The sequence below is a fragment of the Procambarus clarkii genome, chromosome 34, assembly GCF_040958095.1.
Source record: "Procambarus clarkii isolate CNS0578487 chromosome 34, FALCON_Pclarkii_2.0, whole genome shotgun sequence".
Classification (NCBI taxonomy): Eukaryota; Metazoa; Arthropoda; class Malacostraca; order Decapoda; family Cambaridae; genus Procambarus; species Procambarus clarkii.
Genome location: NC_091183.1, coordinates 36,549,748 through 36,563,665, shown reverse-complemented (window position 1 = coordinate 36,563,665; position 13,918 = coordinate 36,549,748). Strand labels below are relative to the sequence as shown.

General features: G+C 37.3%; 1 protein-coding gene across 4 annotated transcripts; it reads right to left on the bottom strand.

Moving 5' to 3' along the window:
- Window positions 1-59: 59 nt before the first annotated feature.
- On the bottom strand, window positions 60-13,696 carry LOC123762045 (uncharacterized). Of its 4 annotated transcripts, none has more exons than XM_045748245.2 (13): window positions 13,329-13,696; window positions 12,379-12,710; window positions 11,282-12,073; window positions 10,371-10,584; window positions 6,410-7,995; window positions 5,320-5,489; window positions 5,025-5,186; window positions 4,539-4,675; window positions 3,613-3,805; window positions 2,977-3,061; window positions 2,019-2,170; window positions 1,039-1,216; window positions 60-414 (listed from the first exon to the last, which is right to left on the bottom strand). In XM_045748245.2, exons 2-13 carry the CDS (start codon window positions 12,629-12,631, stop codon window positions 248-250), a joined length of 4,089 nt encoding a protein of 1,362 aa, XP_045604201.2. In that variant the 5' UTR covers window positions 12,632-12,710; window positions 13,329-13,696; the 3' UTR covers window positions 60-247. The 4 variants fall into 4 exon arrangements, with proteins under 4 accessions (XP_045604201.2, XP_045604204.2, XP_045604202.2 ...); XM_045748248.2 differs by having other exon boundaries at window positions 12,379-12,700; window positions 13,329-13,684; XM_045748246.2 differs by having other exon boundaries at window positions 13,540-13,684.
- Between the last annotated feature and the right edge of the window lie 222 nt (window positions 13,697-13,918).

Sequence of the window (13,918 nt, the reverse complement as noted above, 5' to 3'; positions counted from 1 at the left end):
ACCTAAGCATCAGACAAGTATTAAATAAAGGTGATTAGTATACTAAATAAAATACTGTGTAGAATTTCAGTTTATCTAAATACTGTACAAAAATCTTTGGCTTGTTTTTGTATATGCTGAAGGTCGGCGTTCATGAGATAATTGCTATATTGTGATTTTTAAATAATTTCTTTCAGCTTTAAAGGCATGTTACTCCATACAAAATATAACTAAAATATTAATTTTGACATTTAGATTTCTGCGAAGTTCAGAGAAATGGCTTTGATGTGTGAGGGACTTGCGGCTGACTAACCAATATCACTCCATCAGTAGAGGAGGTCAAGGCTATGGTGGGATCTGTTGGGGCAGTCATGGGTAGCAGGTATCCAAGCTGTAATGCTGGTCCAGTTCCACCAATGGCCATACACCCAGGACCTAATGGGAAAATTACACATATCAATAGTATTGCATTAACTTGCCCCTTAGGTATATGTCTTGTTCCCTTATTGTATCATATTTGATACTGTAACACACTAGTTCCCAAATTATGGGGCGGGGGGCTTTTTGCAATATATAAGGGGGCCATAAGTTAAGATAGTGTATAGGTTATGTTACCAGAGGATAGTGGGAAAATAACCAGCTAGTGGATATGTTGCTTAGTAATACTGTACATGAGTGTAGGAGCCATTAATTAGGATGCTATATGAAAAGGAGTAATGACTTAAGAGTTTGGGAACCACTGCAGTGTAACCACCACAGTCAATGTGAATCACCACATCCAAAGACTGCAATCAATCATAAATAATTCTCAGTACTATGACAGGTAAATATCAAAAGACGATATCACGCCCAGAAAACTAACACCATCCATATCAGATTATTCAAAAGTTAAATAGATATTAAGGATGTCAAATTTAATTCACCATGGGTTTTTAATGAGGAAGATGTAACTTAAAGGAAGTCTGGAAATTTTGCTTTTCTATCATCCTGAAAATGGAGATGTAAATATCTGGGCACGGTATAGTTTAATGAATAACAGCAGACCTTATAGCAACTCACTCTGAAGTGTTGGTGCAGCAAGTGTAGTTGTAAAAGATGTGTGAGATACCATCAGTTCTCTTCCTCCAGGATCTAATTCACCACATCCTACAACTGCTGCAGTACTGCCAAGCATCACAGATCCACCATCACTATTCTGCGTCGGGTTACGGTTGTCATAGCTGTGTTCTGACCATACCTAGAATGTTCAAGTTAGCATTATTATGAAAATTGGTCAGTTCCACATTCAAGGGGTGAGGAGGTAGCAGCAAAGATGAAAAACTGTGTAAAACTTTAACTGTATAGTTGAAGGCTATAGACATTAAAAAGGGAAATCATTGCTTGTTATTTTCAGAATACAAGATATAACATCACACAAATATGCACCATTTTATAGCACTTCTATACCATTTTTTGAAATAATGAAGCCACCCAGAACTTTAATGAAAATTCTCAAAGTGCAAAGTATGACAAAAGTACCCACTACATTCTTAATTTGCTCACTGCCAACATTCATTCTAATGCTTCAAGTGCTTTGTGTAGGATGTGTAAATTGCCTTATCTAGGCTCTTAACAATGGACTAATCTTTGCTGTACATTTTAATATGAGAAACAAGGCATAATGTTAAGTGTGTAACATAGCACATGTTCATAGCCAGAAAAGTGCTACTGCCATTATCTTCACCTCGACTACTCTCACTAAAAAAGCAGCCATGTATGGAAGTGATATTAGCCTGTAGTCAGTATCTCTTGAGGCCAATGTGTAGAATTGTTTAAAAATTATTTTTGGTTTTACATTATGGTTAAATTAAGCACTACAGTACTGGTTATTGCCTTCAGAAATGTGGCAAATTTCTGACTAATATTAAAACAATGTCTACTGTATAGATGTCTGGCATCCTTTGACATATCTGGCATGTGCTTCTACCTATCCCCTCATCCCCTCCCTCAAGAATCATAATTCAAGTATGGTTAATTAAGAAATTTATCAGTTGCCTTACCTGTAATTTAGATACTTCAGGTCCCATTTTGACTTTGACATCATCTAAGCAGGTACCATGGTTAGAGGTCTGATCAATCACCTCTGGTGTGATTCTGAGTGGATCACAAGTTGATTCCACAGATGATCCTGCTTTCACCCTTTTGGCTTTGCCTACAACATATTTAAGATTAACAAATAAAATAAAGAACATCCTAAGCCCTCTCCTGCATAGATTTAAGAAACGCAAGTCATTTTTGGAAGTGCAGAAAATTCTTTTGCAAGAAAAGTTAGAGCATTGTTGGTTCAGTCATGTGAAAAGAGAAAAGAAAAAAAATTGATAAACAGGGGCCCTTTGTTTGGACAGCGAGTTGCAAATAGAACCACTTCCAAACAATGCACAGCATTTAAATTAAAAAATAATAAAATGGTTCCACTATAACCAGTTACAACATGTAGCCAATCAGTGACCATTCACACCCAGGCTCAACTTTTAGCTACAGACAGTTATAATGCTTTGCTCACAATTCAGGTTATCAAAACCATAAATAATTTGTTAGGAACCTGGTGAACATAATCAAAATCTACAACAAAATGGCAGATGTAAATACTGTTCCCTATTAAACTAAAGATTACATCTAAAGGATCAATAAATGCAAAGGGAAACACAGACATGGCTGGAAACCTTATCCATCCAAATAAAATAATATTTCCAGGAAGGAAAATGTTAACATAAAACCCTTGCATTCTGACCATGACAACATTATACAGTAATTTTAACTTGCTTAACAATGCACTTAAAAAACAATATTAACAAAACTCTCCAGCTCTTAACATTAAATTTGGGAAAATGGCAAAAATAAACATTTTTGGCTTACATATATTACAGAGGCCTGCATGGTAGTTTAATACACAAAGGAAGGTAACCTAATGGACCTTATGTTCCATAATGGAGCATAACAAACAGGTAGCGTAGTTACCAGATCGAGGTAGTGCAGGGGCATGTGATCTTGCAGCGTCATTACCTTTATGGTCTTCTATCTTGTGGATATTGTGAAGATGAGTCTGCAGAGGAAATTTGATACTATTTTAATTTGCTATAAATATTAACAAAGATGCAAATTACAGGTATGTATAAAAATTTAGATGCATTACTGTTTGTATATGTACAAAATTCCACTGATGAAGAGTTGTATAAATAATCTGACTCCACAATGGAAGTGAATAAGAAATTAACAAGTACAATACAGAAACATAGGATATAAAAAGTGTTAAAAAAGTGCTTCTTTATAATTACGACGTGTGAATTTGCCAAGAGATCATTCAAATTGTTAACTGTTTATAATGCTGCATGACATTACCATAAAAATTGGTAAAAGTTTAATGAGCAGTACTACAGTCTTAGTTCCTCAAATGACTAATTAAAATCTACATTCTTTCCTTCAACTTCCAAGATACAATCTGTACATCGTGGGGAAATATGCACAAGCAAAAATAGCCACTTATAAAGTTGACTATAGTTACAGATTGTTATATAACATTAAAAAAAAAGTCCCCACCCCTCCACACACATAAAATAGCTTGCATTCATCAGTACATCTCAAAGATTAACTGACCTGCAGATTGTCTTTCCGTCTGCACGTGTAACCACACATGTGACACATGTATGGTTTAACATTGTTGTGTTTATACATATGATCACGCAAACGTTTACTATCAGCATATTGTTGACCACACTGTTCACATTCGAATGGCTTCTCTCCAGTGTGACTTCGACGATGACGCCCAAGACTACTTAGGGTTAGCGCACTAGAATTAAATGCAAATAAACTTCAGTTATGTGTTCAGGAAGATTTGCCAATACTGTACATAATACTCAAATAGGGCAGATAATAAAATTGGACAAATATTCAAGACCTAAATGTGTTAAAAATGGACAGCTACAGTTCAAGGGGTGACAAGTGTAGTCTCGAATCTCTGAAAAGTACACAGATGTACCAGATATCAGCTATACAAAAACTGATACTGTACTAATTTAAGTGCTCATTTCATAACAATTTGTAGCTTAAAACAGAAAAGTACTGCAACACCTATACTTATAGGAGAGCTGGAGTCCCTTCAGCCCCAATCTGAAACTACAACTAATTTGTATTTTAAATAAAATGGATAATTAGCATTGAAATTTACAACATCCAGGTCCATATACAGAGGAAACCTTCATGGAAGGTCTCCTCTATGAAGGAAGGTATATTCCCTTCATGGAAGACTATAACAAAGTAAGAGAACAATTTGAGTTTATTTATAAAATTCTAAATAAAGTACCTCCATTTCAAAGACTGAGTTAGTTTATCATATCACATCTGGAGCTGCCAATATATTGTAATGTAAACACTGATTAATTGTAATTCTAACAGATTTTATTTGTTGAATAAGAACCCATTTGAGACAATAATATATTAAATGCAAATTTTGTATTAATACTTGGCCACATTTGAACTAGAACAAAATACTGTAGTAAATATGTAATAAATGTTTTACTTACTGGAATCCACAAGTTTCACAAATATATGGCCGTTCTCTAGTGTGCGTCCTTATATGTTTAGCCAGGGCTGTCTTTTCTGTTGCTGCATATGAACATTCATTACACTTGAAAGGCTTGTCCACAGTATGACGGCGCACCTGCACAATGTCACACACACACACTTATTAAGCCTGTAAGTGACTAATGATATATCTATGTATGTACTGTATAGTATAAAGCAACTCTTTATGAAACTAAAATTCCCAAACTCATAATATTCCCAACATTATTGTATAAAAATTTATTTCTTAAAAGATTTATTCCCATTCTCAACTCCATTCAGAGAAAACGCACCCGTGCTATGTTTCTTTGAGAACTTCAAATCTTTTCTAAATGTTGTAGTCTTGCTTGATTATTAACACCCAACCTCATACATGGATCTGGCTAAGGATTAGTAGAGCTGCTACTGTTTATGTCATAACTTAAGGCAAATAAAAAACAACTTACAATATGTGCCTTAAGCTTGTAATCAGCAAGGGTAGTGAAGGCACAATAAGGGCACGAGAGTGATTGTGTAAGAGGCCGACCATTTGCATCACGTTGGTGTTTTGATGCCAAGTGTTTGGTCAGGTTGAATTTCTGGCTGTACATCACAGGGCAGGATTCACACTGAAAAATACAAAACATTTTAAGGTGAAGGTTTCCTGGATGAGAAAATGTAAAGCTTCAATCTTAAGACATTTTTTGCTGAATTTTTGCAACATAATTTACACAAGTTTAATTAAATACAAATGCATTTCACCTTGTACATGACCTCCTCTCCACGATGCACGCGTAGATGGATTTTCATTGTGGAACGAGTCTTGAACTTTTTGTTGCACACAGCGCATGTATTACAGTCTTTGGTGATATGAGAAGTTGCATGTTCCACCAAGGAGCTGTGTAGAGGACTGCTGTATTCACACAGCTGACCTGTACAATGGGTTAACACAAACAATATAATTCCGGATATATGGACACTGCAATTGCTCGTGTCATAAAACCATGAAAATTTTAGAAATATGTACTGTACTGTATATACTTTTTGTTTACATTTAAGAATAGGATTTACTTTTCTCCCTCATAAAAATCCCACACACTTTACATAATATGGAATACATAATATGGAAGATAGAGACCCCATCTTCAGAAAGGCATAGCTACTCTAAAGAAGGTGCAACACTGGGCAACAAAAATCATTCCAGAACTTAGTCATCTCTAGTATCAGGAATGGTTGAGGGCTAACACCACTACAAACCAGGCATGACTGGGTGGATCTCACTGAAACTTTTAAAATACTGAACAATTTGGAGGATGTTGATATGGTCAATTTCTTCAAACGGTCAGATGTAACACAAACAAGGAGCAATGGTTTCAAGCTTAACAAGCCACAATGTTGGACTGAGAACAGAAGATGCTTTATCACACACAGGGTTATAAACACATGGAACCACTTACCTGCTGAAGCCATAAATGCCAAGATTGTTGAATATTAAAATCCAACTGGAAAAGATTATCAAGGCAAATAGGGGACCTTCAACAAGCTGCAGGCTTCCTGTCCTCATAAAGGCCACTAGTGTCAGTGGCCTCAGGTAAATTCAGGTAAAATAATATATACTCTACTGTACAAGGTTGTCCAAAACTTACATTTCCAGTGTATTGTTACTGTACTGTACTTCCTAAACAAGTAAACTACTCATTATATGGGAATTTATACTGTACTCGAGTAGAAAAACCTTTTAAGAAATATCTATACATGAAAATATTCCAGGTCTGAGCTAGTGACCTTCATCAGATGTATAATTTGAACAACATTATTACTTCCTAACAGTAGTAAATGATTATATACTTACATTTAGCTAAAGTACCAATTTCATGTTCATTCCACAGATGAAGAGTAAGTTTATCTAAATTCTTAAATGCTCTAGGGCACTGTGAACACTGGTGGGCATCCTCTTCCTCGCTGCTGCCATCACCATCCTCGGACACTAAACAGGGACTTGTTGGAGCAGTGCTTGAAGGACTTGTAGTAAATTTGCCATCATTTGAAGAGAACGCAGTGGTACTAGTAGTGGTGGAAGTAGTAAGGGTGGTGGCAAGGCATTTTGTTTTATTTACAGTGCCTACAGAGCGAGGAATATTAAGAGATGGACTTGAGGTAGCTCTTGAGGTCACAGGCAGAGTGCCATCTAGTGCCAAAGGTGTAGTAGTTGATATTACTGTGTTTGTGTTTCTGCAAGATCTTGATGAAGGAGAAAGAGAAACAATTGGTGAGTCTGTTAAAGAGGTTGTTGTGTGGGATAAATAGAGTGAATTAGGCCAAGATACAACTGGTGAAGAACTTGCAAATGAAGAGGAGGAGGAGGCAAGTGGGAAAGTTGTATCTGTTAAGGAACAGTTGACATTTGTCACACCAGATAGGCAGGCAACTGGAGATGATACAACTGCAGGATAGGAAGGAGTTGAAGTATTAAAAGACTCTATTACCTGTGGGTTGGAAGATGACTGTGAGAGTAAAGAAGCTGTGGGAGGTGAGGCTACTGACAATGCTGGAGTGGATGTGGATGACTGGCTAAGAATGCTGTTGGAAATGGAAGACTGTAGAGCAAATGAATCTGAAACACTGGAGCTGGAAACAGAAGATCCAGTTGACTGCATGAGTTGGGAAACCAAGCTTACTGATGAATGTGATAGAGTAGAGGGGGTAATAGATCTATCTGATTGGGTAACAGGGGTCAAGATTGAGACAGAAGACTCACTTAGAGGGGATGAAGTGGACACTGGAGATTGTATATGAGTGGGAACAGAGGATGTTTGAGTCAAGATATGTGATGGAGAGGAAGACGACTCTGGAAAAACTGGGCTGGTAGACTGGGAATAAGAAATATTTGAAGTATAAGCAGTAGTAGTTTCAGAATCTATAGACTGAGCAGAGACAGCTTGTATAGGAAGAGTAGACAGAGTATGGTGAATATGTGAGAAATCAGATTGATTTACAACAGCTGCTGACAAAACAGAGGGCTGAAGAAATGGAGTGAAAGAGATATTTGATTGTGTAAGCAACGGATTTGGATTAGAAAGAGAAGGTTGCACTAATAATGGATTACTGTTGGAGGCTGTGGGGTGCGTAAACATAGATATACCATTTGCACAAGATGATTGTGCTAAAAGAGAAGTGGCCATAGGCATCGGGGAGGGTATAAGTGGACCTGTATTAGATGCTATGGCCCGGTTTAAAAAGGAAGAGTTAGCCAGAGACGTCTGTACATGTACAGGATCTTCATTTGAAATCTGAGGCAATAAGGAAGTGTCAGCAATAGATGCTTGTGAGTAAAGTGTATTGGCACTGGGTATATGGGGAATCACAGATGTACGAGTATCAGGTAAGACCATCATCCAATTCTCCTTGTTGTCCCTGATGGTTGCGTCATCTTCTGGGCTGGAAGAGACATTATATTTTACAAATTACTTAAAAACAAATAATATAAATTACACACACCACACATGATGACATAAGAAAACACAAGAAAGTCAACAAAGATGATAAAAATAACTCGTGTTACTTTTGTAACACTTAAAGTAATATTTAACAGTACAATACTGTACTGTAGCTCAAACCCAATAAGTGTACACTCGCGATTGTGCACGACACAGCTTTTACAAACCACTTTCTTACTCATTGTCAAAAGACAGGAAGCCTGTTAGGCTTATCAAGGTTTTCCTAGGTCAACTGCTGACATTTCCCAGGATGCAACCCACAACAGTCGCCTTACTCCTGAGTACCTATTTACTGTTAGATGAACACATATCAAGTGAAAGGAAGCATGTCCATCTCTGTCCTGGTGCAGGAATTGAACCTGGGATATTTTCATTATAAATCAACTGTGCTGAAGTGAACCAAGTGTGTGACTAGACAGTCACTGGATCAACACACATGAATACCATCCTCTAGAATAGGACTAGCCCAGAGGAAGAATCTACCCACCAGGAAGAAACCAAGCAGTGCAGAAAAACACAATAGAATTATAACACAAATGCAGACTACATCCTCATATCTTTGCAGTTAAGGGACAAAATTGAGGAACGCAATAGAGGATGCCAAGTAGTAAGAAAAGAGAGGATAAATGGGGGGCAGGAGTACCAGCATCTACTGATACAACACTGGAGCTTTGAGGAGAGAGAGAGATTCCAGAGATAAACAACTAGCAGAAATTCATACTAGGTATGATAACAGTGATAACCATTTAGATAGTTGTAGTTTTTGCAACCCCTTCATTAACTGCAGGAAAGTTAAGGAAAGAATATGATAAATGCAACAAAACATGCCTGAAGATAATAGAAAAGACAGCCACAGTGGCAAAGAGAGCCAGAGCAAACATCCTAATACTTCAGAATTCTTAACACAGTGAAATTAACTGTTGCATAGCCAAACTGAGGAAAACAATCCATGTGATCAGACTGCAGAGACAGTGCAGAAAAGATTGCAGAACATTCTTGGAGAATGACAAAGTGTGTATATAACTCAACAAGAGGTTCTACAAGGTCTACAAACTGGAAACAGATTGGTGAACAGTGAGAGGAGACAACAGACAGCCAGAAACAACACTAGATAGAACTGAAGTTCATATAGAAGAGCTAAAAAGATATCTGGAGAAATTGGATGTAACAAAAGCAGTAGGACCAAACCAGATATCACCACAGATACTGAAAGAAGCTAAAGGGAAGTTGCATTACCCATTAACTATAGTGTTCAACATTACACTAAAGATAAGAGAGCTACTAGAAATTTGAAAAAAGGCAAAAGTAGTTCAATATTCAATAAAGGGGATAGACATGGAGTACTAAATTATGGACCAGTATCATTAACATGTATACCAAGCAAAATGCTGGAAAAAGTAATGAGAAAAAGGATTCTAGAACATTTAGGGAGAGTAATTTTATAACAAAGGCACAGTACAGTTTCAGAAAGAGAAAAATCATGCTTAACAAACTTGACTGAATTTTATGACAGGGTCACCAAAATAAGACAATAGAAGGAAGGATGGGTAGATTGTATTTTCATAGACTACCAGAAATCTTTTGATGCAGTCCCTTACAAAAGACTATTACACAAGATGGAGAGACAAGTCGGGATAACAAGAAAAGTATTGGAGTACCTAACAGACAGAAAACAAAGTGTCATGGTGAAGATATGTCAGGCTGGAGAGGAGTGGAAAGGGGTGTTCCACATGGCTTTGTCCTAGGACCATTTCTCTGAATAATTCATGTAAATAACCTCAGAGAGTTCATGCATGTCAACATTTACAAATACTGTAAAGTTAATGAGAGTAAGAACTGAAGAGGATTGTATGGTGCTGCAAGAAGGCCTAGGTAAACTTCATGAATGGACAGATAAATGGTTGCTGGAATTCAATCTAAATAAGTGTAAAGTACAGTAATGAAAATGGGTAAGGGAGAGAGGGAGACCTGTGTTTAACTACACCACAAGGAAAGCAATTGCAGTACAAGAAACAATCAGAGAAAAGAGCTGGGAGTAGAATAATCTCAACACTAACATCAGGAGCACATGTGACACTATATCAGAAACATATGGGAAGTTAGTAAACAAAAAAATATAATTTAAAAATATAAACAAGGAGGTTTTCAAGTCCATACATACTGCCTATGCAAGACTACTACTTGAGTAGGCTGCGAGGAGCTGCATCGAATGGCCTAGTTGATCAGACCAGACTTGAGACAAAGAGAATGAATGCTGAAAACATAGCACTAATAATGATTAATGATGATGAATCCTAATTATGGTGCATTGTGTACCTGACTGAGGGAAGAGATGAGGAAACTGCCGACAGTCTCTGAGATGTGTCCTGCAGCGAGACACCACCAATGCTGTCCTTCACTTTTAATCTAACTCGAGAATCTGCAGTTGCCCTCAGGGACCTCCGAGATCGCAGCCACCTGGGACTAATGGCCATTTTTGCTTCATCGGTCAAGAGAATGCTATCCACATCTACCACTGATGGGCTGGGGGCTGTTGCAAGAAGAAACATACACCTGTGAAATTAATAAGCACATTTCCCTAAACATTTTGTAATTAATGTACAGGCACTGTAATATTAAGTAGGAAGAAAACAATACAAGCACAAATACAGTAATCATAAAACTGTCACGTACCCTTTCTTCACTATACACACTAAGATGAAAATATAATTGCTCTTGAACATTTTTGGTTCTCATATTCACATTATAATGTTATAAACTATCAACACCACTTTCAGTGACACACCGTTCAACGCCAAAATAGAAGCAGATATTATTTGTTGACAACTTTTCACTTGGGAAAGCTCTCTTCACAAAAATTATCACCAATAAAGTCTTGGTAGTTGTTAGATACAAATTAAAATTGCTTAATAAGGGATAATATGCTTTACTTTGTTTTATTAGTTATTAGATTTTCTTCCAATTTATCGTTTCATCTTAATTTGTTATTGAATCAATACTAGACACTACAAAACTCTATTTATATTTACACATCTTCTCATCTTCACCAGAGAATTTCTCTGGCAAGACTTTATGCTACATACAGAATATTTTATCCTTTACTTTGTTTACATCTCTCCCTACCATATGTAGCTACTGTATACCTTGTACAATCTGTTACCTTCTTATTCCAGTACATACAAACTCTGCATTTTTTCTTAACAATTTTACACATAAGTTCCTCTTACCTTCTGCTGCCAGAGCTTCCAATAACATGACAGTGTTGTAGGCATCATCCGTATCTCCTTCAAGGACGCAGGTATTGGACTGTCGAGGGTCAAGCCGAGCATTACACTCCTCTTTATCAAGATCATCTAATTGTGTATTCATTGTTTTTCCACCTTCAATAATAACATCAGGTTCCCCCCTATAATTGAGAACAGTTCGTGTGTACACAACATCACTGTTAGGTTTGCTGTACACCTCTCCACACTCTGGAGGTCTATTCTTTAAAACTGAAATAGTTTCTTCTAACACCGAGCTTTCAAATATTGAAGGAACATTATTCTTCATCTGATTACATTGAATAGCAAATGCATCTCCATCCGTTCCTTGTGCAGTGCATAATTCACTAAATGACATATTATTTGAAGAACACAGTGTACTAATATTGGTATCTATTTTAAGTGGCTCAGAATATTTAGGAGGATCCTGAAGTATGCTTTGTTCAAGGGGTTTAATGGTTATTAGTGGAAGGGATGTGTTGTCACCAAGACCACTGCTACTATCTTCAGTTCTTTCTAACTGCATGTGTGAACTATCTATGGGTATTTCCATTACACCTGGGACATCTAAAGAGGCATAATTCATCTCAGTGTGTGCTATATATTGGGGCTCTGCTCCCGTAATATATCCTCCTGCATCAGTCTGGAACCCAAAAACTTGGAGAGATCGTACTAGGGCCAAAACATGTGGCAAACGGTGGTGAGGAACCAAGAGCTCCCCGCAGTACATATACTCTACCACTGCCCGCAAATCACCTGTAAGAGGCAGAGTTTTTTGTAATCATTCTTATATATTTATATACAATATTTCATTATATTTTACAGTATAATATTACACAGTATTTTCTTATATTTATTCAGTATATTATAATTTACAATATATTATACTGTACAGAATATCGTTTAATATTGTATAAAATATTATTTGATCTCATTATTAATAATGCAATGGTTAGCTACATACTATGTTATATGATGCATTAAAACATGAATTGTACTGTACATAGGATAAACGATGCAATGTATATACAACATATTTATATTAAGCATGTTGAGCTTACTTGGAGAAATAAGCAGGCCAAGGTTTGCAGTGGACATTTGTAGCTCAACCATTCCTGATCCCAGTGACTGCAAGCGCTCCAGAAAGAACCGGCTTCCAGCAGCTAAGACAGCCTTATGTGCATAAATGTGTGCCTCGTCACACACAAGCCTCACATCCAGCAGGCTCGACTGTGCATACAAATGATACAAGCTATTTGCCAGCACGAGGCTATGGCCTGTCCACGAGAGGCGGTCACTTTCACATGTATTCATCTTGAACCTTGGCACCGAATTATTGCATACTGTATCTACTGCATTTTGACAGTACTGCACTTCCAATCACTGAAAGAAACTGGTATATAAAAATTAATTATTCATTTATATTGGAATGAACATGTCAGATCTGATCAGTCTAACCAAATTTTATTTAATTCTAGTAAGCATAACCATATATTTTACAAAACCTTGATGAATTTTCTTTGTTACCTAGCCATCCTTTTTTTTTTGATGATGTCTACTTTGTCATACAAACACAATTATATACAGTATATAAAAGATATAATCTCCAGTACAGTTTACTTCAACACAAAATAAAATACAAGTTTATAGATTTCTAATGAGAGTACTGTATCATCTTACTAAACAAGCCATGGCAGCCTGCTGAAGGTGACACCCTGACAGCACAGGTGAGGAATCATGGGAAGGAATCTGGATGCAAACATCGAGTTCTACCACCAAAACTCCGCATTCTTATGTCAGTGCAGGAAAAGAATGCCTTATGAACAGGTATTTTTTTGTAGAAGTTCGGAATAAGGACATGCCTACAGCAGACTCATTTCAACCACAATGTAAAGCAACCGAGAGATGTGGGCCTTAATGAGACTCAATGATTAATATTAATTTTAAAAATAGATCTTAACCAAAATGTGTAGGTTCACATAATGAAATCTAAATATATTTAAATACAAACCCCCTTCAATGTTATGATATCTGAAGGCATGTTGGCTAAAACAGTTCCTCGCCACGACTGACTTATGCAATTGTGACGCAATCGACCACCATCAAAATTCGGGTACACTGCAATACTGACGCTTCCTGGCACTAATGAGCATTAGCCTCGACAGGTTAGGCGTGTTGCTTAATTGCGAACGCTTCTAGTAAGGCAAAACCATTTCACATACGGCGCTTGTCAGATGGTGAGAACTGGCTGCTATGATATAGGAGGAATGTGACTGAAGCTATTTGTGCAGCTGGCTGCCCAGCTGAGTGCTTTTGTGGTAAGCAGAAAGATCAGGCCGGACGCCCACACCAGCTGACTGGAGCTTTGTTTACCATCACAGCTGACCCGCTCTTGCCACCGCCTGCTGCCATCATCAACGCTAACTTTGCTAACGTTTTCTTGCTGCCATCACCACCACTGACTAGCCTACACTTCACATGCTGCCATCACCCCCGCTACCTTCGCTAACGTCTTCTTCCTGCCATCACCAACACTGATTACCCTATACTGTACTTCACATGTTGCCATCACCACCGCTAACTTCGCTAACATCTTCTTGC